Source organism: Pelodiscus sinensis, chromosome 3 (genome assembly GCF_052426305.1).
Source record: "Pelodiscus sinensis isolate ZL-2025 chromosome 3, ASM5242630v1, whole genome shotgun sequence".
NCBI lineage: Eukaryota > Metazoa > Chordata > Testudines > Trionychidae > Pelodiscus > Pelodiscus sinensis.
The window spans coordinates 34,097,462-34,119,181 of record NC_143054.1 but is presented as its reverse complement, the minus strand read 5'-3'; the positions used below and the strand labels follow the sequence as shown (position 1 = coordinate 34,119,181).

Below are 21,720 nucleotides of genomic sequence, written 5' to 3'. Positions count from 1 at the left end.
GTGCTGGGGTGATCACTGTTTTAATATCCAGTATAAAATCTAGGATTTACCCACCCTTTACCCAAGGTCTTTCCCTAAAGTTCCACCCTGCTCGTTCCATTCCTCCTCCCACCTTGCTCTTCTCCACCTTCACTCATTTTTTCCAGACTCGGGCAGGGGGTTGGAGAGAGGGTGGGGGCTCTGGGCTGGGGCCAATGGGTTCACAGTGCGGGAGCAGGCTCCAAGCTGAGCCAGGGGAAGAGTGTTGGGTGCTGAAAGGAGGGAAGAGATGCAAGCTCTGGGAGGGAATGTCAGGGCTGGTGCAGGGGTCATAGGGTGCAGGAGGGAGCATTGGGTGCTGGCTCTGGGAGGGGGCTATGGGCTGGTGCAGGGGCTTGGGATACAAGAGGGTGTTCGGCGGGGAGAGGGCTGGCTCCAGAAGGCTGCAGGTTAGCTGGTGGGAAAGAATTGCTGATCCAGCATGGCTGGGGGTGCTGTACTCATGTTACTCCTGGTCCTAATGCTGCAGAGCCATTCAGAACCTTCCCATTGATAACTTACTTTAGACAGCCTTGATCCCATGATGCTCCCAAAAAGGGCCAACTCCTGGCTGGCTGGCAGGCACACACCAGCCCCCATTGGCCACAGTTCCCTATTTCCAGCCAATGAGAGCTGTGGGAGGGGTGCTTGCAAGCAGGAGCAGTGGGTGGAAATCTCTGCCCCACCCCAGCACTGCAGGGGCATGCTGGCCACTTCTGGGAATGATGTGGGGCTGGGGCAGGCAGGAAGCCTACCACCAAAGATTGGTCGATCCTGGAGACTCTTCCAGTCTATCACAAGCCACTGGTTGGTGACCACTGATGTAGATTAAGTGAAGTGGGTGAGTTATGCCAGCAGGAGCTAAATGTTAGTACAGGTGCATAGGCTGACTCAAGCTGCCTTATCTCAACCTAACTCTGTTGGGTAGACCAGGGATTAGTGTTACGCTGAGACTTACTCATGGTTCATGATCTGTGTCAAACTCTTGTCATTGCTGGCAATACCCAATACACCTAGCACACTCTTGGCATAATCTGTATTTAAAAGTAGTGTAAGATATCATGTACAAACAGGTAAGTTACTTATCCTGAGAATAATTGTGTGGTGTGTGTACAAAGTTATAAATATATGCTAGACTTGTTCTTAAAATGTTTGGCAAGCAATGCATAAGTTCAGTCTGCCCTAGACAAAGGAATCTGTATATGCCTGTTTAACAGCCTGGTAATCAGGCAGAGACAATGAAGGTACACTTACATGCATGGTAAGCAAAGCCAACAGGAGAGAAAGTGAGGAAGGATGAAGGAGGATTGATGAACTTGAGGAAGATATAAGGGGAGAGAAAAGGTCATTTTGGCATCCTTCACCCAAAGAGACAGAACCAATCACTTTGAGCTCTGAAGGTTCCTAACTTAGGAGTCTGGTCAGGCTACATCTACACTGCAGGCTTTTTGCAAAAGAACGGACGTTCTTGCACAAAAACTTGTGGAGTCCCTACACTGCACGTGCATTCTTGTGCAAGTAAATTTACAGTAAGGCATTGGAACAGAGGGCTTTTTGCACAGAAGTTATTCCTCTCCCCATGAGGAATAAGCCCTTGTGCGCAAGAGCTCTTGCCCAAGAAGGCAGTGTGGATGGGCAAAATGGCCATCAGAGCTTTCTTGCGCAAGAGAGCGTCCACACTGCCATGGATGCTCTTGTGCAAAAGCACATCTCTTGCACAAAAGCACATGGCAGTGTGGACGCGCTCTTGTGCAAGAACTCTTGTGCAAAACAACTCTTGCACAAAAAGCCTGCAGTGTAGACGTAGCCGAAGATACTTGATTAGAAACCCTTTAAACAGGAGACTAGTTCAGGGGTGGGCAATCAGCAACTTGTGAGCTGGATACAATTCACGGCCAGATGCTTTATTTACCTGAGTTTCCACAGGTATGGCTGCTTGCAGCTCCCATTAGCTGTGCTTTGCCATTCCAGCCATTGGGAGCTGTGGGAAGCAGCACAGCCAGGCTTCCTCTTCCCACAGTTCCCTTTGGCCAGGAACAGCAAACCACAGCCAATGGGAATGACCATACCTGCGGATGCTCAGGTAAAAATAAAGCATCTGGTGGCCTGCCAGGGGCTAACCCTGGCAAACCACTTCTAGCCTATAGGATGCTTTTTGCCCACCCCTGCTCTAGCTGGTCAAATCAGATTTTAGTCATAAACGTGTATTTTTACTTTTGTTTTGTTTCTAACCCTTTCTACTTTTGTTCCTTATACTGAAGTCTAAGTGATACTTCGACTTTTTGATTAAGCTTGTTTTTACTTTTAATAGCTTCCGAGGGGTAGCCAAGTTTGTTGTTTGTTTATCCTGTACAGACTAATAGTCTGGTAGCACTTTAAAAAGACTAATAAAACATGTAGATGGTATCATGAGTGTTCATGGGCACAGACCATTTCTTCAGATGACCAGAGTCATCTGGTCATCTGAAGAAGTGGTCTGTGCCCATGAACGCTCATGATACCATCTACATGTTGGCTGTGTCTAGACTAGCAAGTTTTTCCGCAAAATCATCTGCTTTTGCGGAAAAACTTGCCAGCTGTCTACACTGGCCGCTTGAATTTCTGCAAAAGCACTGATGATCTCATGTAAGATTGTCAGTGCTTTTGTGGAAATACTATGCTGCTCCCGTTCGGCCAAAAGTCTTTTTCCGAAAAACTTTTGCGCAAAAGGGCCAGTGTAAACAGCAGAGATTTGTTTTCCGCAAAAAAGCCCCAATCGCGAAAATGGCAATCGGGGCTTTTTTTGCAGAAAAGCGCGTCTAGATTGGCCACGGACGCTTTTCCGCAAAAAGTGCTTTTGCGGAAAAGCGTCCTGCCAATCTAGACGCGCTTTTCTGAAAATGCTTTTAACGGAAAACTTTTCCATTAAAAGCATTTCCGGAAAATCATGCCAGTGTAGACGTAGCCGTTTTGTTAGTCTTTAAAGTGCTACCAGACTACTTGTTGTTTTTTAAGTTTATCTTTTACTTTTAATAAATGTGAAGACAGTGCTGTGATTGAAATAAAAGTGTCAGTCAACACCAAGTAAATTAATGGGTTGCTGTTTAGTGACTCTTGAAAGAAATTGTCCGGTACTGACGTTAGACTTACCCGTCTGTAATTACCAGGATCACATCTAGAGCCCTTTTTAAATATTGGCGTCATGTTAACTATCTTCCAGTCATTAGGTACAGAAGCTGATTTAAGGTTACAAACCATAGTTAATAGTTCCGCAGTTTCACATTTGAGTTCTTTCAGAATGCTTGGGTGAATGCCATCTGGTCCTGATGACTTGTTACTGTTAAATTTATCAATTTGTTCTAAAACGTCCTCTACTGATACCTCAGTCAGATTTGTCACTTAAAAAGAATAGCTCAGGACTGAGAATCTCCCTAACAGCCTCAGCAGGGAAGATTGTAGCAAAGAATTCATTTAGTTTCTCCACAATGACTTATCATATTTGAGTGCTCCTTTGGCATGTTGATTGTCCAGAGGCCCCACTGGTTGTTTGGCAGACTTCCTGCTTCTGATGTACTTGAAAAACATTTTGCAATTACTTTTGAGTCTCTTGAGTTCGCTACTTCAATGTTCTTTTAACAGTGTCACTTCCTAAAGTTTTTGAACAGGCAAATTGTAAGCTCAAATTCCTTTTTGGCATCATGTTGGTATGCATGATCATCACTTAAGCTTCTAAATGTGTTTAGCTCCAGCTTTGAGCAAGGCATCACTGGCATTCCTCCATCCTCATTGTCCATACACTTCACCCAGGGCTAGCTTATAATTTTCAGAGTCACAAGTTGCTAGAAAGTGAGCTGTGGGACACACTTACCTTTCTGTTCCCATTGCCAGAGCATAAAGATCTGTCCCAGGATCAACTCCACAGTGGGGGCAAGGCCTATTCCTTTTGCTCTTCTGCCAGAGAGGAAAACCATGTGGAAAGTTGCCACAGTTTGGGAGTGGGAAGTCAGGAGGTATTATGTCCTTTTTACTACAGGAGAAATTGCAGGGGACTGCAAATCTTTGCAGGACCTGAACCAATTTTTCAAGCATAAGTTGAGACCTACATATACAATATGCTTAAACCATACATTTTTCCCTAAGTAGGTAGATTGTGGAAAAAAACAGAGGAAATGCACATTGTTGTAATTCTTGTTTTCTTCCTGTTAAGCCATTTTTCTCTTTATGCTCTCAACACATATGCTGAGACTAGAATGGTGGGTATCAAATTGTTTTTATTTTGCTGATCTATTTAAAACTGACAAAGGGAAAAGATCAAAAGTGATCAGCAAGATTTCTCTACAGCACATGCACTGATGCCTAGAGGCCTGTGTCTCCTCCAGCTCCCTGTGCTGCTGGAAATTCAGTTCATGAAATGCTTGAGCAAATCAATTGAGTCAGATGCTCCTCACAATATCCTTTGGTTCCTAAAGGCAAAACGGAGGGGAATTTCTTCTATGCTAAGCAAGCTGCAGGGCTGTCTGGAAAAGAGAGATATGTATAGAGACGACGTGCCTTAGGGTAAAAGGAATCAATTATTTTCTATCTTTTAACTCAGGCTTCCTGGGAGAAGGGCAGCGGTTGGGATCAGGCCATCTGATTTTTAGGTTTCACATTTTTGTTACATTCAGTTTAAGAAATTAAAGGAAATACAACAACAGTGTGGGGTATTTTTTTGCAGGGAGACTGACAGCTCACAACCATCCTCCTCCTAGGTTAAAAACCTCATTTTATAATCTATTTTCTCTCTATTCTGAGAGCTGACTTTTAAAAGCAAACATTCACTTCTAATAGGACTATAGTGACATGTATAATCAGTTATTTTATTTTGAATGCATGTTCTGGAATGGCACTTCAGTGACTGCACACATTTTTCAATGACCTGTCCATAGTAGCACATTGCAGAAGTTCAAACAATCCCTTTGATGGAAATGGGTGATCAGTAGCCAAACACTCATACTTTTACTTCTTGGCTGTTTGATAGGCCATACTGAAAATCTGAAGTTACCGTCTTTGTTAATAATTGAGTTCCACTGACAACTTACCAGAAACAACCCAAATAAATCATGGCTGGCCATGCAGAGAAATTTTTAAAAATCCATGTGTGAGGGAATAATTTTAACTTCACTTTAAAGTTGGATTTAGGTGTTTAAAAACTGTGACCTTTTGGAAGTTAAACATTAAAACCAGAAGCCTGATTCAGTCTTCAACAGTGGTTCTCAACTCGTTTCAGTCCACAGACCACCAGGCCAATCAAAAAATTTTCATGGACTTTGGACAATGTTCCTGTGGACCACTGAAAAAGTTACCATGGACCACCAGTTAAGAACCACAGGAATATAAGATAAGTATGTCTAGCATTAATGTAAGGTTTTTATAGCCTTTTACACCCTGGTAAGGGTCAAGCAGGTCAGCAGACAAGAGAATCCCTTCTTTGATATTCTTTTGAAAGTATTCCCTTCCATTTTAAATAAGTGTAAATAAGGTTCTACATATGTCAGCAAGGCACACATCACTTCCAGGAGGGAGAATCAGATGGGAAGTACATTCTTGACCATGCTCAGATTTCTGAAATCTGGTGGTTAAAGTATGTTATGTATATGCTCTGCTGTTGCTCATAGTTATCAAGCAAGAAAGACTCAAATTTCTGTTTCTCCTTTTTGAGTGTAGCTTTAGGCACACACAGGAGGGAGGCCTATGAGAGCACATTTTAGAGGCACTGAGACAAAATTGCAGGCACTATCTGAGCTCCTTGCAGACTTCATTGTGAAAACAGCTCTCAAATTAGTTGGTTCTGACACTGGCTGCACAGCATCTGGTCAGCGGCCAATGAGGCTGCTTTGAGGCAAGTCACAGGTAAGCGTAGACCTATGTCACCAGTACAGTGCTCTAGTCAACCATTCATTCCCCTTTGTATTGGTTCTTGTGCTGTCAAGAGCTCTTCAATTCTAAGAAATTAAACAATTGCTGAAAATTGCTTTCAGTGATAGGTAGCCCTAAGCCTAGATCGAAGACTGTTTAAGAGTGCAGAGGCAATGCTTAACTATTGCTAGTGAGGGGGCATAATTCAAAGTTTCACCCTACAGGCACAAGTTTCCATTATTTTTCAGGTGGGTATTCCACCGTACTCTGAGGTTCTGTCCCCGTTCCACCAAGGTGCCATCCTTGCGAGTCCTTTTCCTGCTCCTCCCCCTCTTCCCAGCACCTGCCCCTGATCAGCAAGTGTCTGGTGGGTGCTCCAGGCCCAGAGCACCTACTGAGTCAACACTTATGGGCCACTCCCAAACAGGTTGAGTCATGGTCTGTGCTGGGTAGGCCTCCCCATAGCCTCAGTCTCCCTGCTAGAAAAAGAGCAGCTCTTCCCTGCAGTGCTCAGCTGTCATTCTTACCTCTCCCTCACAGCCACAGCTCACCTGGCCTCTGAGACCTCTTAACTGGCTGAGCTCTGCCAGCTACTGTGCAAGGAGGGAGCCCAGTGGCACCTGCACTGAGGCAACAAAAAACCCCACACATGGGAATGGGGCACCCACTCCCTGGAGAGAGTGATTTCCAAATGAGGGTTCTATAATCTGCCTGGCTGGAGACTGTTGCACATCATGCCCCTGATTAAATTCCATCTCCCATAGAGTTCCTGGGCAAGACCAACACACCTTTGGGCAGGCATCCCAGCAGCGACCCCAAGGTAGGCCTAATCCTGCAAGACTCAAGTAGGCACTGAATTACCACCTCTCCCCCCTGCTTCATGGCCCAATTGGCCTAGCTGGAAGATTACTGAGAGTCAGTGTGAGCTTGGCCTGCAAAGGGAAAAAACATTGGGGTGCAAGCTTGCTCTTGCTGTAATCTGCTTTGAAAAAAAATACTGTGCAATCATATTTTGAACCCATACTCCATAACAAAAAAATAAAGGCTCACAGCAATCTGGTAGGCCAGGTGACCCCTTACATGCCCAAACGGACCACTCCCCAGCCACAGATTTCAGTCCATTTTCTTCGAGGACAAAAGTTTTTTATTTCTTTAAAAAAAAAAGTTGAACATTTCAGACATATCCCTTCTCCCTGGGCTACCGTCTTCCCATCCAGCTGGGAATTAAAGCAAGTCTCCCTGCTTCCTGCAGGCCATCTGCCTGAGAGTCACCTGTAAACTGGGTTCTTTCCATTTATTCAGGGATTCCTGCAAGAACCTTTGTACATCCTAGAGATCTCACTTGTAATACAGGTGCAGAGAGCAAATGCTGGCTCAATGTAACTTTCTGGTCTAGAAAACAAAACAATCTAGCTAGGTTTGTGTGTGCAGGAAACTACCCAGACAGAGGTTATGTTATGTTCTTAAATTCTACTGTGCAAATAGCCAAAGGAAATAATGGAACTAAATGTGCATGCTTTATGAAATTAACTGTGTTGTTTTAATGTGGTAATATTGAAGAAACAGAGGGATAGTCAGGAAGTAAAACAAAGATGAGATGGAGGATTCCACCAAGGGTGAAGAAGCAAAGACTCAGATTGCACTGAAGGAAAATAAAGGCATGGGAAGGGCTTAGAACTATGAGCCATATGCATTTTACAGGGTAAGATACAGGGGCAAAAAACGAAGATGGCATGAAACAATGGTCGCAAAAACAGGGCTGAAGGTAGAGAACGTATAGAGATTCTGTGCAGTAATAAAAGTTTAAAATAGGAATGACGAGAAATCAACTGCAATGATGCTAGCAGAATTAGCACACAAGTACAGGGAAAAGAGGAGAGAAATGAAGCAAGAAGGGGGTTAGTAAGACTTGTCAATACAGCAAGACAGGGTGAGAATGTTGAGAAAACACAAAGTAGAATGTGTTACATTTTTGTTCATAGAGGAAAAATAGGACTGGTGTAGGGGAGATGGAAACAGAAGAAAATTAGGAAAGTTTAAGGTGGGAAAAGGAAGCAGCAAAATAACAAAGCAAGGGCAGAAAAAGTAGTGGGAAAACAAATGTGGCACAGAAAATTCACAAAAGCAGGCAAAAAGGCAATATTTCAGACCATACAATTATATATAGATAGGACAATGATCAGTACAAAAGTCACCAGAATGCACATGGAATTTGATTCTGAAATAATCCCTGCAAGTGACTAGCTATAAGACAATGCAACCGTCAGCATGGCAGTTTGCGGTATGCAGATTGAAGTTATCTTGTGATTGCAATTGACTAGAGGCCAATTAGAGGTTGCTTCAGGAAGAACAAAGTTGGAAACTTGAAATTCAGATGACTAGAAAAGAAAGCCTAATGGGTTCCCTGCAGTTGGGCTTTTTGTTACCTCTACAAGTTTGCAGGAGCCAGCACTTTACAGCATGTAAGAGTATCATGCTGTAAGCTGCCAATACAAATACCTCTGCATTTGAGGAGATTCAGTGGGGAGGGAAGAGATTTCCTTTATAGGATTCTGTAGTTCAAATGACTGTCTGCATTTTGGTATTTTCTATACTATTGGCTTAAACATTATCAAACTTCTCAAGTTAATTTATTTGAATACTTTTGGTAATGGAAAAATGGAACATCTATCTAGCATACCGACAAACATATTTCCCTTCATAAACTTTTCTGAAACAATTATACTAAGTAAAACCTGAAGTTTTATCTAAAAGAATTTGTAATAAAGATTGTGGTAAATGGGACTATAACAATTAACGGAACAATCACATATTGGTAGAAGTAGGATGTGCAGTGTTTAAATAAGCCTCTATAAACAAAGCAGTCATTAACCAAGTCATCCGAACATTCTAGAAAAGTGTGTGTGTTTATACGGAACTGCATTATTTAAAACTTTTAAACCAGAAATAAGGCAAGTACTGTTTTAACAACGTTTAAATTAACTTATTTCGGACAAGTCCAATAGCAAGTTTTCAGACTGAAGTGACAGTCTGTGTATTATGGCTACAACAGTCTTTAGTCTGCAAGAATGAAGTTTTCTAGTCATGATAGAATGCTAGGAGTAGTGTTTTCCAGCTCCTTCTCTTGCAAGTCTATCAGCCGCTTCATTTCCTCTAAAGCCAGCATGACCGGGAACATGCATCTGTTGAGAGATAAGTCTAAAGTTATTTGACTCAACATACTATCAAGATGCAAACAGTCAAAAGACACCACACCAAATCCATGAGATCTGATCTCTGGTCAGTCTTTATTAATTCCAAAGTATAACAGCACCTCTCTAGACCATCAAGTTTCTGAGGACAGGACAAGGAGTAATGGGCTTAAAGTGCAGCAGGGGAGGTTTAGATTGGACATTAGGAAAAAATTCCTGTCAGGGTGGTCAAATATTGGAATAAATTGCCAAGGGAGGTGGTGGAATCTCCCTCTCTGGAGATATTTAAGAACAGGTTAGATAGACATCTGTCAGGGATGGTGTAGGTGGAGCTTGGTCCTGCCTTGAGGGCGGGGGGCTGGACTCGATGACCTCTTGAGGTCCCTTCCAGTCCTATTATTCTATGATTCTATGATTCTAAGTGATTGCTTCTGTGTATAGTAGGGTCTCTCACAGGAAGGATTCTTTTAACTGGTTCCTATCTCAGAGTCAGAGCCTCATTTTATTTATTAAAAAGTAGGTAAGCCCCAATAAGCAGATATCCAAGTCAATGCAATTAACATACATTAGCAATTATAAAACAAAACCTTTCCAACCCTAAGCCATTCCCCTCCCCAGAAGTCTGAAAGTGCGGGGAACAGATGGGCTCTGCATTATGTCCAGAAAGCTGCACACAGATCCTAACAGTGGAAGAGAAAGGGAGTAAAAAGTTTAAAAAACCTATCATGGAGAACATTTTGCCATAAATGGGTGGAGGTTCTAAAAGGAGTACAACAGCAGCACTATAATACCAGTAGACAAAGTATTTGAGTAACCATTTAGGTCTTTCCTAGCTATAAATCAACACTCTGAATGCCATCCTTAAATCCTGGAGAACTGGCTGCACATGCTGCTAACATGAACAAGTTTGAAGCTAGTACAAAATACTGCTCTTTTTTCAAGTGGTCTCAAAATGTACAGCACCTGCAGCAACATGTGTCTGTCTCATCCCATGGCAACAAAGGTATGGATAGTTGTGTTGAGATCTAGACTAGAAGTAAAAGTTATTACAGCAGTTGCAGATGAACCTGGAGCAGCCCAGGATTTATTAGCTCAAATTGCCCTATGTAAAAGAGGTAAATTACCTGTCTCATTCCAAGGGCATGTAATGTTAGCCACCATTTCTGGCCTTTTCCCAAACCCAACAACATTCTCAGCTCTTAGGTGCCAAGTTCAGGAAATGCAGCACTGTTTGATTTCCGACTACCACAGGATAGTACAGTCATGTGTTTTGGTAAATTGCAATAGTTCCATCAATTTTATTCTCAATCTAGTACTATTAGAGTGAATGTAGTGGGGAAAACCTATAGGATGGGGGATCCCTCCCTGAAGTACCAGAAAACAGTGCTCAGTCACCTTCAGATGCATTTTCTGCTGTATTTGGAGGCGTATTCTGTTTATAGCTGAGGGAAGTTACAGAAGACAAAAAACATTAAGTTTTAGTTCAACAACGTTTGCTGAACTGCTGCATGAAGCTTATTTCAATTAGTGAGACAAGGTAGGGCATATAAAAATCTAGTCAGTCTTTAACATCTTGAATAGACTGCCTCAGTATCTGAATCACAAATGTAAGTACAAAAAGGGAAGGAACTTCCTTTTGGAAATCCCTCATGGGAAATATAAAGCCTCCATTTATGTTCACTATTGTTTTGTAGGGATTATTTAATGGTACACTTCCTTGGATTTTGTTTCACTAGCCATAAAGGCAATGGTGCAGAGATTTGATTTGGATTAGGTATCTCTGGAAGAAACATTTAGCTTACAGGCAAATTCCAAATAATTAGAAATGTAGCTATGGGGACAAAAAGTTCTTCTCAACGCCGCATTTATTTCTGCTAGAAGAGTTAAAGATTACAGAATTCATTCATAATATAACCACTAGTTCTGAGAAAAAAAAGTTACTGTATCCTATTTCTACCTTTCAGATTGCTCTCAATTTGGTAAGAGCTTCTATCATGGGTATTTTAAGAATTGCCATATTCATAGAAAAGCCTTCAATGTACCACAGAAAATCTGAGTTTGTATTGTATCCTCCTAACTACCAATACATATCAGTTGCACTAAAGTAAAAATTTTACTATCTTAAATTGCACATCCTGAAGTATGATTAAGATTTGATATCTTACATTTTTGACCTTCATCATTTACCATCCCTATTAGTTTCTCAGTATTTTAGTTTAAATCTGAGCTTTGCTTTTTTCTGGAAATACCCTAGATTTAATAGTGAGGGACTTTTCTTGGTGGACAATATGTGAGCAAAAGTTCAGGTACACTGTTTGATAGGACAGTAGATCCTTTTATGTGCATTTCTTAAATTATTACTTGGTAACAGGATCTTGATGATTATTTGGATGAAGCCATTACTTTTTCAGGTACTTATGTAGATTCATGGCAATTTTAGATTTATTAAAATACCTTATAATGCACTGATTTGTGAACCTGGAGTTAGTAGTGTTTACTCCGTCGCAATTAATAAAACCAAATTACTCACCCACTGAATTTGCATTCCTTCTGAAAGCTTATCAAGTCTTTCAAAGTCTTCTTTATTTATTACATCTTTTCCTGTGCTTGTTCTCCAGCCATTACTTTTCCAGTTGTCTACCCAACTTGTTATACCTATGGAAAAACAAATTAATTTTTTATTGGAAGATGTAACTTGTAATTACAAACTTTAAATAACTCAGCAAGAGTCTAAGTAACTTATAACTACTGCATTGAAAGACTATGAGCATATCTTAAAGGGAAGTGAATGCTAGTGGAAATGGGGTAAGTTTAGAAGTTAATAAAAACAAGTTAAAATTACTTAGAAAAATTAAATGTCTTCAAGTCACAGGGCTTGCCAAAGAGAGAGATGTTAGTTTCTCTTACAAGTTCCCATCCAGAGCTTGTTCTTAGATTACAACAAAAATTAAGGAGGATTCTGGGATTTAATATGTTAGAAATCATCTGCAAAGAACACTGTACAATTGTGCCTTTTGCTTTTTTTAAATGACAAGAGAGCTACAGGTTTTTTTCCACAATCTACTTTCATGTTAGAAATTCAGGCTATGCCTATATTCCAAAATTATAAATCACAATAAACTGAAAGCTAAGGAACTAAGGGGGGGTGTCTTTTAGAGAACACATGAACGCCACTATTAGTTACTGGAGGAAAAATTCAACATTCTACCCCTATTATATACATTGGGAGACACCATCCTCCAGCAGTTTTCCATTTAAACCAGGGAAGAACAGACTTGAATTTCTAGAGGAAAAAACAAGCAGAACAATCTTAAAGTTTTCAAGTTCTGTTTTTACACCTAAGCAGAAGTGGGGATAGGAAGGAAAGATGCAGATAGCCATTTTCCTAATAATACTTTGATGGGCACTTTTCAGATATGCTGCCTGGCTGTGTCTAGACTGGCATGATTTTGCGGAAATACTTAACGGAAAAGTTTTTCCGTTAAAAGTATTGCCGCAAAAGCGCGTCTAGATTGGCAAGGATGCTTTTGCACAAAAAGTGCTTTTGCGCAAAAGCATCCATGGCCAGTCTAGACACAATTTTGTGCAAGAAAGCCCAATCGCCATTTTAGCCATCGGGGCTTTTTTGTGCAAAACAATTCTTCCCTGTTTACACTGGCCCTCTTGAGCAATTATTCTTGCACAAGAGGGCTTTTTCCCTTAGCGGGAGCATGAAAGTATTTGCGCAAGAAGCACTGATTTTGTACATTACAAAGTCAGTGCTCTTGTGCAAATTCAAGCGGCCAATGTAGACAACTGGCAAGTTTTTGCGCAAAATCTTGCCAGTCTAGACGCACCCTTTTGGTATGAAAATGCATACACCACCATTCTGCATATTGCATTCTGTGCTTCTGCCAGAACATCTTTTATTACAGAGATTCTGTATCTGATATTTTCTCTATCAATTGCTAAACTAGGTATCTTGTCTATTCCAGAGTTTAATACAAACAATGGATGTGATTTTGGCAAGCTATGCTGGGTGTTTAAGAGTCCTTTTCCCTGCTATTACTGGGAACTGAAATGAGTTAGACATAATCCTTTCCCTACACTCTCTAAAATACCCTAAACCATTTTTCAGAAACAGATTTGTAGGACTTATACAATATTAAAGTATGTGTTCTACATCCAAAGCACAGTAGAATTTACCATTTATGGTGAACTTGCTATCAGTGTAAATAACCAGCTTCTTGATGTTTTGACTTTTTGCTTGCTCTATTGCTTTGCATGCTGCCTAAAGCAAAAAATTAAAATCAGAAAATTATGAACATAATACCTATTAAAAAATAGAACTAGTGCATTTAGTGCCAAGACAGAGACATTCAAATTGCAGGATCATATTAGATATCTTATAGTCTAGAAGTCTATCAGAATCAGGATACAGCATGCCTCAGTATAAAGATGACGCCTGACAGAAGAGCCAATTATGGAACAACAAGTTCACTGAGGAAGTTTGTCTCAATTTTGCCAGTTAATGACAAGCACATTCCTTCCTTCCTGTGTGTCTCGGTTATTTTCCTCTAATAGATTTGTGGATGTTCTGATTATCCACATAAATATCTAATGGTATTTTGATTCCTAAGCTCTTGACAAAAACATTATTCCAAAAGTTAGTCACGAGGGCTATGTCTACACTGGACCCCTTTTCTGGAAAAGGGATACAGATGAGACAAGTCGGAATTGCAAATGAAGCGGGGGATTTTAAGAGGAATAAGGGACCTTTCGGAAAAGGCTTTATTTTCCGAAAGATCCCGTCTAGACTGGCGCTTTTCTCTAGCAAAGCCCCGAGCCGGAAAAAAGCGACAGCCATGTTTATATAAATGAAGTGGGGGATATTTAAATCCCCCGCTTCATTTGCAATTCCACCTTGTCTCATCTGCATCCCTTTTCTGGAAAAGGGACACAGTGTAGACATAGCCATGTTGTGTTAAAGTACTTCTTGTATCAATTCTGAATGTCACCTCTCAGTTTCATTGGATTATCCTTTGCTTTTGAAAAAGGGGCACTCCTTTTATCTTCATATCATCAGATATTATTCTGTAGGTCTCCATCATGCCTGTTATTCATTTAATAGCTAAAAGAACATTATGACTGTTCAGTTTATTTAAAAAAAAAAGGCTCATCATTTACATCTGAACTCCTCACTGCTTCTGAGCTATTTTCCTTGAGACAGGATGAACAGAACTAAATACAAAAACATATTTCAGGTTGAAACCCCAGAAACAGAAGACTAGCCAACATGAGCTCCAAAAACCAGCAACTCTACCTACTCCTATGCAGAAACACTATTAGCAGAATCAGCTGCTTCCTTTACGACTTGTATCATTGCTAAATCTCTAAAAGTAGATCCCTGTGAAAACTAAAATTTAGTATCTGGAAATATCTAGGAGCTTTAAGAATGGATTAAGTTGTGTGGAGTCATAGTGTTCAGTTCTTTTTCAAAAAGCATAAAACAATTTTAAAACTTCACAACTTACATGTATTTCAGCTCTTTGGTTGGTCTGCCGTCCAGAAAGCCTATCACTCGTATTTCTGTTTAAAAGCAACACAATACATTAATGGTTTATACTACTGCATAAAGTGTACAGTCATTGATCAGGTAGAATTGGAGCATAAACTTTAGTCCCCCTGAAGGGGAGATGTTGGTTAAATGGCAACTAATCTGAAATTTAGACATGCTTGGCCCTGTTCCTACTGCAGATGGAAACTCCAGGTTGAGCACAGTCATTTTATTACATGTAAACTTGTGAAATTTCTTAATAAGAGTCTAAATTAAATCTTCCAAAATATTGGAATTTGTCGAGCTGGAGTTATTATATTTTGCATACATTGCTAACCTTTACAAACACCTTCATATCTTTCCTCAGTAATGCCTGTGATTCAATATTCCAATGTAATAACCAAATATACCTTTAGCTCATTATCTATTTAATAACATCACCATATTAGATAAAGTCTTGGTCAGTTAACTGGGTTTTGTAATGTGAAGTTTCTGAATTTAGAGGTAATACAATTTAAGTGATAAACAATACAAGACCAACATTAGTAATTTTTTGAGCCGCAAGTAACTATGATCTCAAATTACTTACAAAGGGTGGTCTGGTCCCCAATAAACCCCTACTCCAGCACGTGCTTTATGACGCCCATTACTCGAGCAGCAGCCATCCGTATAAACCACTACCGAGTCACCTGAAAGAGATTGATACATGCAACCTATTAAAAATGTGACAAAACAATTCCAATTGTTCAAAGGCATAAGCCTCTCTGAAATACAGAAAACTATTTGCCAACAGATTTGTATTTCCTCCAGTAGAGCTCTAGCAACTTCTATGCACAAATTGCTGCTGCTGCAGAATCCATAAAATAATTTTAGCCCCAACTTTTTCACAAAAACTTCAGTTTTTGCCAAGCTTCAGGAAGATTCTTGTGCAGAAGAGCTTCATGCCCCCAAGACAGATCTTATCTGATTTTTCAAAGATGGCCATCAGCCCCAATTAAGAGTTTAAAATACATGTTTAAATGTGTTCACCTAAGTGTGCTTACTCAGGCCTCTGTCCTGATTTTGCATTCAGATACCCAGTTTTCCCACAAAATGAGACATATTTTGATCACCCATTAGGAAAAACTAGAAGCTAAATGTCTGCAAGAAGAGACAGTCTTTTGGTTATGCTGCAAAGGTTAGATCTCTACACTGTTAAACCAAGCAGCAAGATTCCTAGAGTTAATGGATTCTCAGGGTACATCTACATTGCATTCCTCTTTTGAGAGAAGAATGCAAACACAGACAACCAAAATTGCAAGTGAAGTGCGGATTTGAATTTCCCGTGCTTCATTTGCATAAACCAGCCGGCCGCTTTTTTGAAATACCTTATTTCAAGATAAACGCTGTGTAGAAGCGGTTATTTTGAGGAAAAAACCCTTTTCACAATAACTCTTAACCCTCATTTTATAAGGAGTAAGGGTTATTTTGAAAGAAGGGATTTTTCCTCAAAATAACCGCATCTACACAGCATTTTTTAATCTCGAAATAGGCTATTTCGAAAAAGTGGCCGGGAAAGTCAAATCCGTGCTTCATTTGCGATTTCGTTTGCCTGCATTTGTATTCCTCTCTCGAAAGAGGAATGCAGTATAGATGTACCCTCACAGAAAGAGAAATCCCAAAGCTTTACCATATTAGAAAATTTAAACTTGGACCAGGTTTAGGCCACTAGTGAGAGCAGCAAGTGTAGAGACTTGTTAAATACTGTTTAAAATACTACATAGTCACTCACTGTACTTCAATCAACTACAGTCTCACCAAAGAGACTTACCCATATATGAGAATTTGTCTTTGCTCACTGAAGATGCTGAATATGTCTCATTGTATTTTACATGTTTTCTGTTAGGTTCTTCCTCTGAAGACTGCTCATCTCTTCTCTTGCACCTACTGTAACTTGGGCTTGCTATTTCCAGTTCATTCCAGTAGTTGTCACTCTTTTGTGTTACACTAGATATGCCGCTAGTACCTTAATGGAGAAAAAATACATACACATAAATATAAAGTTTAAGTTACAATAAGAGAAGACATTCTGACACAAGGACAAAGCTAGATTTCATAGCATCCCTTTAATCCCCAACAATTTCTCTTTTTTAAAAACAGCAACAAAAACATGTTTAAGTCATCACTGCTGAAATTTAACATAGCATTAATTAGGGCAGGCAGTCATTAAGGCTAAGTTGATTTATGACCCATGTTGAATACATGTCATATTTTCTGCATAGCTAAGCATAGTTCATGTTTTAATGTTAGAATTTTGGTTTTGTGTTTCCTGGATTTTTTTTTATTTGCAACAGTATATTATTAACAGGAGTAAATATATGAAAAACATTTTTCATTTCCAAATATCAATTTTAGCATTAGCATAATGAAGCTGAACTTTAGAAGAGTTTAAATGTTAAAAGTTTCATTAAAGCTTATGTTAAAAAAGTACACAGGTTAAAGAAAAGGGGATTCTGTACATCTGGGTGTCATGCTTCAACGGTCTACAGGGGACTTAATACTAAATGCATCATATGACTTAAGCATATCAGCAATAACCCAAATTCAAGCATGTAAATTTAACAATACAGTTTAAATATTTGTATCGGAGACAGAGCCTTGAAGTTTCACAGTAAACAATACCTCGCATAACTAATCCAAAGCCATTGTTGATTTTTCTTTATCTTTAATGTTTTATTGGATACTGAGGAAACATGAGCTCAGAACCAATTTTCAGAAGTCACTCAATATTGCCATAATTCTACTACTATTAAAAAACCAATGCTGGGCCCTTATGAAAATGTCCCCCTCATTAGCTCTGAAGGTAGGTAAGGCACAGGCAAGAAGTGTTAGGGTGAGAGAACATGTCTCTCAGTCCTAAGAGAGATTTCCCACCTTTCCCGTCCTTGAACTATGGGGTTCAAGACGATACGTGGTTGTAAATAAGATACTGCAAAGATGACCAGAAACACTATATAAACCACACGTTTCCAAGCAAAAAGTCTCCAAGAGTTCTGTGTGTAGGCGAAGAGTAGAGGGCAAGCCCTGTTACACACTTCTTCAGTAATCACAGTTAATTGTATGGAAAAATTTATAGTTAACTTCACAGTAAAAGAAGTTTGTCTGACAGTAATTCATCAATCCCCCTCCATGCAACAGCAACTGAGCTCCATTCAGTTATAACAGACCCCAAACTTCTTCACGCACGCACGCACACCCCTACCAGTAACAGAATCTATCTGCAATCCCCAATAACCACAACTGGGAGCAGTATTCCCTGTAACTTGTGTGTTTGTGCAGCCACTCAGATTCAAATGCTATGCAGCTGATTAGCAGAGCAACCATACCTAGGTTTTGTTTTGAGTGGTGGTGCACAGAGAAAAATGTATTCTTCACAAATTACACATGGATGGAAAAGATTAGAGGAAACATAGGTTGGGAGCCAGACTACCACTAGTTGCTCCTTTCCCTGCTCTTTGTGAGAGCTGCCCCCACTCTAATTTCCTCCATGCCCCTTTACGCACCTCCCTCAATTTAAGCATCTTTGAGTTATAAGGTGCAAAATATGATATCACCGAACATGGTAGGGTTTTCAAAAATGCTGAGTTGTGAGCAACCTGCTGTTGCTTTAGAAGACGAGATAACCTTCCAGATATGCTGCAGATGAATAGCCTTCCAGGTATAGTGAACTCAAGAAACCTAGCTGGTTTCTAAGATAAAACTCTGGTGTGCTAAGACCATAGCTTGACCCAGTGACCTATACTGTCCAGCTGTTTCCTTGTACCACTTCCTCTATCATTATCCATCTCATCATATATTAACCATATGTTCACAGTAGGGATGTAAAATTTGATTATTGAGCTAATCGATTCAATTAGTGGATAAGGGCTATTCCGCCTTTGAAGTGTTTTGCCTCGCTGGCCCTGTGCTCCCCACAGTGTTTTACAGCAGTAGTGCTGCATGAAGCCCGGAGTCCCCAGCTGATCTGGAGCTCCACACAGCACTGCCATTTTGAACCGCTGCATGCAGTCCGAGGTCAGCTGGAGATCCCAGGCTGCATGAAGCATTTCAAAGGAGCAGTGCTGCATGCAGCCCGGGGTCTGACCCCAAGCTCCACATGGCACTACCGCTTTAAAGCGCCCTCTCCTCTTCCCCCCCACCCTCTTGCTGCCTCTTTTTGATAGAGGCAGCAAGGGCGGTGGGAGCAACTAGCCTGTTGACTGTCTGATAAGCATTTGCTTACTGGATAGTCAAATAGTCGTTCACATTCCTAGTTCACAGTACTACTGTTTAGTTATGGCACTGCAGCTATGCCACTGTAGTACAATAACGTAGATGCTTCCTGCACTGAGGGAAGAATTTTCCCATCAGTGTAGGTAATACACCTGTCAGAGATAGCACCTAAAGCAATGGGTTCTGAAGCTGAGTTAGATCAATCTAAGTACATCACTTCAGGTATGAATTTTTTCACAGCCCTCAGGGATGTAGCTAGATCCAATTTTTAAGTGGAGATCAACACTTAGGCTTAGTCCATTTTTGGTAAAACTTTCGTATGTCAGGATATAAAAAAAAACACTCCCTGACAGACCTGTTAAGCGTAATCAACGAAGGTGCTAGAACAGACAGCTCCCACAGAGCTAATGCTTGGGGGCAGTGTTCCCTGTTAGCTGTGCTTTTGGGCAGTCATCCATGACAGATTCAAATACCACGCAGTTGATTAGCAGAGCACCCACAACCAGCACCATGGGTTTCTATTGATTGTGCATATCTGCACTTGCTTTGGGGTACAGAACAAAGTTTATTCCACACATGGATGGAAAAAGTTAGAGGGAACATTGCCTGAAGGTGGTTTAATCATGCAGGCAAGCGCGCTCTCTCCTGCTGGCAAAGAGCAGTGACTTGCAGTTTGTACTGCTCTCAGGTCCATAGGGGAGATGAAGCCAAATGTGCAAGTTGTTTGGGGCAGACATGAGCTGTCATCATTGCAATACAAACAATTTGGACAATAAATACAAATGAGGATGTGACAGGGGTCAGCAGACTCAATACCCCCAGTGGTCCAGCCAGGAATACACTCCTGTGCAACTGCTGCCCGCGCAGGGACAGTGGGAAGGGACCTCTCGAGGTACTACCTGCTGAATGGTGCGAGGATTGCCACGCCTGGCTGCCCACAAAGGACCGGGCATCTGCCTCGCTGTCAAATTTCTTGAAGCTGGCGCCCGGGTACCTGTTGACTTGCTCTCGGCACTCCTCCCTGCAACACAGCAGCAACGGGCGGGCTGTCAGCACCGGCCGGGCAGCCCGGGGCCCCAGGCCTCCTCCGAGCCCGAGCCGGGGGGGGCTGACGGAGCCAGCCCGGCTAGGCCTAGCAGCGAACCACCCCGAAGCAGCCAGGCTGCCGCCCCCTCACCAGGTCTGATAGACCCCGATCCTCCTGCCTCTGCGCACCGCGTAGAACATGCTGCTTCCGCCACCACTGCTGCTGGGGACGAAACACGGGTGAATAAGCGCCGCGAGCAGCCGCCGCAGCATGATGCCGCAAGCCGGCCGGCCCCTTCCGCCCCGCAGCCTCGAACCGGGGCCACCTACCAGCCTGCCTCCCACGCAGCCTCACTCTGCGGCGACTAACCAGCCGCCCACTGCGCAGGCGCAAGGACTTACCCTCCTTCCGAGCAAGCGCAAGAGCAGCCGCCGCAGAGCAGAGTTCTCCTACTCGCCCAGCGTGGCCTTTACTGCGCAGGCGCACTATGCAGCTACCTTCGTCCAGCGTTCTCAGGCGCAAGAACCCGACTGCGCAGGCCCATTGGGCAGCCAAGCGCCTCACGAAGAGTCGGGCTCGAGACGGGGCGGAAAGTGGGTGCGCTCAAACGCAGGCTGGAGCCGATAGAAAGGCCACGCGGCAGCTTCCCGCCCCCTCCGTCACACCAGTGTCCAAACAATACACTCCCCGCCCTCCCCCAGCAACGCGTGCCCGCGCTCCACAGCCACCTGAGGCGGCCCCCACCTCTCGGTCTGCGCCCTTCGCGCCTCCCCCCCCAACTTTCCTCTCCCCTCAGCCTGCGTCCCCCCCACCTCACCTTGCCCCTCAGTCTATTCCCTCCGCGCGCTCTCCTCGCTACGCCCTTGCCTGCCCCTTCTCAGGTGCGGGGCTGGGCGCTTGCGGTGGCGGCTCCTTCTACCCCCTCTCCTGAGATTCGCTGGGGGAAGGGAAGGGGGGGGAGGGGAAGCTCGCTGAGGCAGCCCGGCGGGGGAGAGGGGCAGGCAGCCAATCAGCGCCAATGGGGGCTTCCCCCGGGCGGGCTCGACAGGCGATGGGGGCCTAGGTGGGAGCGATTCTCGGCGCCAGGTGACTGGTGTGATCAGTGTGATGGCCCCAGGGGCTTGTGTTTGAGTAGAGGACGGTCAGGGTGAAACATTCCTCCATTGTTCGCCCTGCCTCACCGCTCACAGCCCCCTGGGGATTCATTCCGAGATGGAGGTAGAAAGACAGAGAACAGAGATATCCCCCTCCCCCGTACAGTCAAAGTGGAGTTAGCACCTTGGAAAAGACATATACAGAGAGTTCAAAATATGAGATGGAAGCCAGAAATTGTACATAGACGCATCTCTCAAAGGGTCACATTCCTTTCCTTTTACTTTCCTAGCTGCTGCCCTTGAAACGTCTTTGTGAATGGGAAGAAATGCAAATACCTTGGCCAGACAAAGATGAAAGTAGGTGTTCCTGGCCTCAGTCTTGGAAATCCAGGAGCAGCAATAAATCCAGAAAAATACAAACAACATGGATCATTTTAATATCAGTTTTGCCTTAACCTGAGGGAGTGATTTTAGATTTCACCTGATCCTTATCATGCTTGCCGATCAGTATTACCATTTTCTTACCCAAATTAAGGTTTTTATATCATTTTGGCATGCATTGGGTGAAATAATAATTGATTTGGTCTGAGTTAGGGATGTGAATGGTTAACCAGTAAGACTCTCTCTTAACGCTGATAGAAATGTAGCCGTGTTAGTCTGGTGTAGCTGAAACAAAATACAGGACTATGTAGCACTTTAAAGACTAATAAGATGGTTTATTAGGTG

The 21,720-nt window shown here is 42.3% G+C and overlaps 1 protein-coding gene across 5 annotated transcripts; it reads right to left on the bottom strand.

The window, feature by feature from the left end:
- Nucleotides 1-7,051: 7,051 nt before the first annotated feature.
- On the bottom strand, nucleotides 7,052-20,855 carry RNASEH1 (ribonuclease H1). 5 transcript variants are annotated; one of them, XM_006112054.5, is made up of 9 exons: nucleotides 20,718-20,855; nucleotides 20,051-20,119; nucleotides 19,773-19,894; nucleotides 16,433-16,627; nucleotides 15,212-15,311; nucleotides 14,600-14,654; nucleotides 13,272-13,356; nucleotides 11,617-11,741; nucleotides 7,052-9,077 (listed from the first exon to the last, which is right to left on the bottom strand). In XM_006112054.5, the coding sequence occupies exons 2-9, from the start codon at nucleotides 20,098-20,100 to the stop codon at nucleotides 8,991-8,993; spliced, it is 819 nt and encodes a 272-aa protein (XP_006112116.1). In that variant the 5' UTR covers nucleotides 20,101-20,119; nucleotides 20,718-20,855; the 3' UTR covers nucleotides 7,052-8,990. The 5 variants fall into 5 exon arrangements, with proteins under 5 accessions (XP_006112116.1, XP_006112115.1, XP_075779655.1 ...); XM_006112053.5 differs by having other exon boundaries at nucleotides 20,051-20,122; nucleotides 20,718-20,837; XM_075923540.2 differs by lacking the exon at nucleotides 20,718-20,855 and adding an exon at nucleotides 20,302-20,561.
- Nucleotides 20,856-21,720: the final 865 nt, after the last annotated feature.